At 51.4% G+C, this 6,000-nt stretch overlaps 1 protein-coding gene across 1 annotated transcript in view; it reads left to right on the forward strand.

Annotated features, from left to right (window-relative positions):
- The window catches only part of LOC103599747 (obscurin-like), a 155,222-nt gene that overhangs the window by 39,252 nt on the left and 109,970 nt on the right, over nt 1-6,000 (forward strand). Inside the window, 3 exon segments of the mRNA XM_008583906.1 lie at nt 2,604-2,864; nt 3,188-3,451; nt 3,818-4,081. Coding sequence (XP_008582128.1) covers nt 2,604-2,864; nt 3,188-3,451; nt 3,818-4,081 — 789 coding nt within the window.

Genomic DNA, 6,000 nt, shown 5'->3' on the forward strand with positions numbered 1-6,000 from the left:
AAACCAGAAAAGTTATGTGCTTCCAAAATACAGTAGTGGGACAGGCATAAAATAAATGTGCCTATTCAGAAATGGGGAAATTGGAAAGAAGGAAGAGGTGATGGGTCCCGAGAAAATCCGAAACCTAGCAGTGTAAATTCCATCTGATTTTAAGGCGGGAGAACATTCCTTTTTGTCTTAATGCTAACCAGGGTATTGGCCCCAATATCTTGGTCCCGGACGGCATCCTGCCCTCTCAGTTTTGGGCAACAGCCTCACCCCCTCATCCCTAGGAGAAGGAGCCAGGCTCTCTGGGCCTCTGTTGAGCAGTAATAGCCCTGCTGCTGATCTCTGAGTTGCCTTTGGGGGGTAATTCTTCCCACTTCTTGAAGGATGACACGTTTGCAGCCATATAGCTCTTTGCATCCATCCTGTAGAGTTTCAGAAGTCTGATAACCTTCCTTCATTTCATCCCATATCTGCCCCATGCAGTCCAATCTGGCTTCATTATGCTGGTATAAAGTTCTCAAAAATCTCGTTGGTCTCCTGTGCAATTCATGGGAGGTCAAAGCCATCAGACAAGAGGCTTCTCCATATATCTTTCCTGGATAATCCCATCTTTATCCCTGGCTTCTGCTAAGATGGCTGATTGGATCCATAAATCACCCATCCATAAATCATAAACTCTACAGCTTAGATGATGATTGGTTCAGCCACATCGTTGGTGTTCTCCAGAACACACTTTCTCATTTTTCTGCAATATGGATAGGCTAAAAATTTTCCAAAACTTCAAGTTTTTGTTTCTTTTTTGGTTATCATTTCTTCTTTTTAAAATTTTTTCATCTCACATTTTACTGTAAGAAGCAAGGAGAAACCTTCAAGGCTGCATCTTCAACTAAATATCCTCAGCAAAATATCCAACATTTTGTTGTTTCCAAGTTTTACCTTCCACAAAACACTAGAACGCAATTTGGCCTAGTTCTTTGCCATTTCATAACAAGGATCACCTTTCTTCCAGTTTCCAGTAACATGTTTTCATCTTCATTTGAGTCCTGACCAAAAGTAGCTTTAACATCCAGATTTCCACCAACACTCCTGGTGGTAGTGATAGAGTGTGGATGTGTCATCCTCCCAAAACTCATGTGGAAATCTGGTCCCCAGTGTGGCAGTGTTGGGAGCTGTTTGAGTCATGGGGGCGGATCCCTCATAAATGGATGAATGCTCTCCCTAGGGGTGGGGGTAGTGAGTGAGTTCTTGCTTTATTAGTTTTCGTGAGAGCTGGTTGTTTGTAGGACCCTGGCACCTCCCTCTTTCCCTCTTGCTTCCTCTCACCATATGATCTGCTTGTACCCGCTGGCTGCCTGCCACTTTCTGCCATGAGTAGAGGCAGCCTGAGACCCGTGCCAGATGCGGCTGTCCCAGAATCATAAGCTGAATAAACCTCTGTTCTTTATAAATTACCCAGTGTCACGTATTCTGTTACAGGAAAACACTAAAGTGGACTAATACACCTTCCTTTATGGAAATCTAGTTTTTTCTAACATGCCCCTCAAAAAATTTTCAGCACCTACCACTTAACAAGTTGCAAAGCCACTTCTGCATTTTTTAGGTAATTGTTACAACAGCGCCAAACTCCTGGCAACAAAATTTGTGTTAAGTTTGCTAGCTAGATGTCTGAGATAAAAATATCAAAAGAATTGGCTTTTTCTGAAGTCTGTTTGATTAGCTTGTAGACACCTGTCTTCTCCCTGTGTTTTCATATGGTCACCCCTCTGTGTGTGTCTATGTCCTAATGTCTTCTTCTTATAAAGACACTGATCATACTGATTTTGGGGCCCATCCTAACAACTCATTTTACTTTGATCACCTCTTTAGAGGCCCTATGTCTAAATACAGTCACATTCTGAAGTAGTTGGGGTTAAGACTTCAATGTAAGAGTTTTGGAGAACAGTCAGCCTGTAACAGAGTATCACCAGTGTGGGCCCTGTCGGCTGTAACTTTTGATTTCTCACTCGGCCTGGAGTTGGGAGGAAGGAGATGATGGCAGGTTGAAGGGTCAGAGCTGTGAGTAGAAGGCCACAGCTGGAATCCACTTGGGTCCAGGTGACATGAGCCAGGGAAGAGGCAGCAATGGGTGGGAGTGTGAGTCCAGTAGGGTCAGGACAGGAGTTTGGTAGGTGGGAAAGGCAAATGCCCATGTGGGCTGGGAAGATGTTCAGTCAGTGCAGGTATGTCCAGGCGTGGGCAGAGCTGGATGGAAGCTCTACCTAGGATGGGTATCATGTCTATGACAGGGCAGTAGATGTTGTGAGCACGATACCTCCTGTGGGTTCATAGGGAGAGATGTTCATCAGACTGTTGCATACATGGTTTGTGAGCTTGCTTAGCCAGTAGTGGAAGATCACGCGTAGTACAAGATGCCCTTTGAGAAGAAGTGTGGGATGAAGTCCATCTTTCATCCAACCTGCACCTTGATAGGCCCTCACCCTCAAGCACTCCTTGGTCTGCCTCTTCCCACTTCCCTCCACTCTACCTCCCGGTTCCGTGTCCACCTGGATGTTCAGGTCGGGTTTCTCAGATGCTGCAGAGGGTTTGATGGTTTCTGTCCATTTGACCCTTCCTAGCTCTTGCTCAGTTCACTCAAGATCTGAAAGCCAAGGAGGCTATGGAAGGGGCCACAGCCACGCTGTGGTGTGAGCTGAGCAAGGCAGCCCCCGTGGAGTGGAGGAAGGGGCCTGAGACCCTCAGAGATGGGGACAGATACAGACTGTGGCAGGATGGGGCCGTGTGTGAGCTGCAGATCCTTGACCTGTCCATGGCAGATGCTGGGGAGTTCCTGTGTGTATGTGGTCAGGAGAGGACCTCAGCCACACTGACCATCAAGGGTAAAGAGTCCATGTGGCCACGCGGGTTATTTGGTGGCTGCCCAAGTCCTCTCTTCTCTCTGTTCCCTTTGTTCTGTGTTCTGTCAAATCATTGTGTCCTCTCCACCCATCATGTCTGTTATCCCTGTCATGTTTCCTGAGGGGTCTGTGACATGTGCACAGTCTGAACCAAAGAAAGCCACAATGCCCAGCCTGTGCGTGGCACGCCTGGCATTTGGCCCGTGTGCAGCAGGGTTTTGTGTCTTCTCTGTGCCATCCACGTCATGTGTCTTCCATGTGCTCAGAGAACGTGAATATGTCTGTGTCTTTCTGATCCTCCTCAGCCCTGCCCGCCAAGTTCACAGAAGGTCTGAGGAATGAAGAGGCCACAGAAGGAACCACAGTCACACTGCAGTGTCAGATGAACAAGACAGCCCCTGTGGAGTGGAGGAAGGGAACAAAAACCCTCAGACAGGGGGAGAGATATAACCTGCAGCAGGACGGGGCCGTGTGTGAGCTGCAGATCCGTGACCTGTCCGTGGCGGACGCTGGGGAGTACTCGTGCGTGTGTGGGCAGGAGAGGAGCTCGGCCACGCTGACCGTCAGGGGTAAAGACCGTGTGTGGCTGTGTAAACCTGTGGCTTTGCACCTGCACGTTGTCTTCACATTACCACTTCCTGCCTTTAAGTGTGGCTCAGCTCCTGTGGTGACACCACGGGCATCTGTCCACTAACTGGGATCCTCCGGGCATCTCCCACCTCCCATTCTCCTTGTCAGGTGTCCCATGTTCCTGTCCAACCAATTGTGTCGTCTGTTCCTCCCAGGCCGTTTGCTTCTCTCACCATCTGCACGTTCATTTATTTGCTCACGTTGTGGTCCTTTTTCAGCGTATGTGGCTCCTGTGGTTTCTGTGTCCTGTACACAGAGTCCTCCTGACAATTCAGTGTTCTCAGTGACTGCTTGGCCCTTCCCAGCCCTGCCTGCCAGATTCATAGAAGATGTGAGAAGCCAAGAGGCCACAGAAGGGGACACAGCGACGCTGAGGTGTGAGCTGAGCAAGGCAGCCCCTGTGGAGTGGCAGAAGGGAACAGAGACCCTCAGAGATGGGGACAGATACAGACTGCGGCAGGATGGGGCCGTGTGTGAGCTGCAGATCCGTGGCCTGGCCGTGGCAGACGCCGGGGAGTACTCGTGCGTGTGTGGGCAGGAGAGGAGCTCGGCCACACTCACCGTCAGGGGTAAAGACCACGTGTGGCCATGTGGACACATCTGGGTGTCCTGCCTGCTTTGTGTCCACCCCTGGGCTGACACTGCCTGTTCACCATGGGTGCTCCTTTCTATTGTGCCCTGTGTTGGTTTTTTATGTCCCTCTGCTCCTGTGCCACAGCACTGCCCACTGTCCTTGTGTCTGATCTCCATCCAAATGTCCTCTGTGGCCTGGCACTGTGGTGAAGACAGAACTTCCACTTTTGCCACCCCCTTTGAATCAGCCCGTTTCCACCCTCCTGCATGTGAGCTTCTTGACATTATGCTCAGCCCAGGATTCTTTCTTAAGGGGGGAGTGTGCCATCCAGGGAGGGGGATACCCCACAGCTCTGGGCCCTGCATCCTGCCCTGATTCTCAGTGTGGCTCTGTGGGGCAAATAGTGCCTGCCTCATCTCAGGGTCTTGGTATATGGGGGATGCTGCCCTGCCATTGGGATCTGAGGGGACACAGCCCTGCACTGGGCTTTGTGGGAGGAACACAACCCCATCCTGGGGTCTGTCAGACACAGGCTTGTCTTGGTGTCTTGGGGACATGGCTCTACTCTGGTGTCTCCTGGGGAAACAGCCCTGCCCTGGGGTCTGGGAGGGACACAGCCCTTCCCTGGGGTTTGGTGGGGGGACACAGCCCTGTCCCAGTGTCTGAGGGGGAGACAGCCCTACCCTGGGCTCTGAGGTGGACACAGCTCTGCTGAGGGGGCTGTCCTGGACAGATCTCGAGCCCCCTTCCACTTTTCCCACCACCTCCCCATACTCTGGAAGCCCACTCAGACCCATGTCCCCCACTCCCAAGCCTGGGAATGTCTGTCCTGCAGAGGCAGGCCAGGTGTCAGGTGCCTTGGGGTGCGGGTCTCATGCTGACCCTGCCTCCCCTCGCCCCCTGACCCCAGCTCTGCAGGTGGTTTTCCGGAAGCCTCTGCAGAGCCTGCAGGCTGAGGAGGGTTCCACAGCCAGCCTGCACTGTGAGCTGTCCCTGTCCAACGCTGCCGTGGTCTGGAGCAAGGGCGGCCTGGAACTGCAGGCCGACGGGCGCCGGGAGCCATGGCAGCAGGGCCACGTGGCCGAGCTGGTTCTGCGGGACTTGCGCCGCGAGGATGCCGGCGAGTACACCTGCGCCTGCGGCTCCCAGGCTACCAGCGCCATGCTCACCGTCACAGGTCGGCGCCCCAGGCTGGCCTGCCCTGACACAGGCCCCCGGGAGTGGGGAGGATTCAGGCCCCAGGCTTCGGGCTGACTCTCAGGGCTGCATCCTCACCTGGTGGTCCTAGTTTCAGGGCTCGAGGCCATGCCCCCCTTCTCCATAGTTGCACCTGTGCAATCTCCCCCACCCCCATCTGTAGCTGTGCCCTTGGCCACTCAGGTCCCCCTTACCCCGTATAGGCTCCTGGCTCTGCCCCCCTCCCGGTAGCTGCCCCCCAAACACCGGTAGCCGCTCCCGGAGTTCGCCTCAGGCTCTGCCTCTGTGACCTTCTTTTTTTTTTCCTTTTTAAAAAGTTTTTTTTCCTTTTTTAATTTTTTTATTTTGTCACCATACAATGTGGTTGATTGTTGTGGCCCATTATCGAAACCTAAACAACCTCATATCTGTTTGCTTGTTGTATCAACTTCAAGGAATTGTAATTATTGTGTCTTCTTCCCTCTCCCCCTAGTTTATTTGTGTATTTATTTATTTATTTATTTTTAGCTCCCACAAATAAGTGAGAACATGTGGTATTTCTCTCTCTGTGCGTGACTCGTTTCACTTAATATAATTCTCTCTAGGTACATCCGTTTCACTTAATATTATTCTCTCAAGGTCCATCCATGTTGTTGCAAATGGCAGTATTTCATTCGTTTTTATAGCTGAGTAGTATTCCATTGTGTAGATATACCACATTTTCCGTATCCACTCATC

Source organism: Galeopterus variegatus, unplaced genomic scaffold, assembly GCF_000696425.1.
Source record: "Galeopterus variegatus unplaced genomic scaffold, G_variegatus-3.0.2 Scaffold3078, whole genome shotgun sequence".
In the NCBI taxonomy this organism is placed as follows: domain Eukaryota; kingdom Metazoa; phylum Chordata; class Mammalia; order Dermoptera; family Cynocephalidae; genus Galeopterus; species Galeopterus variegatus.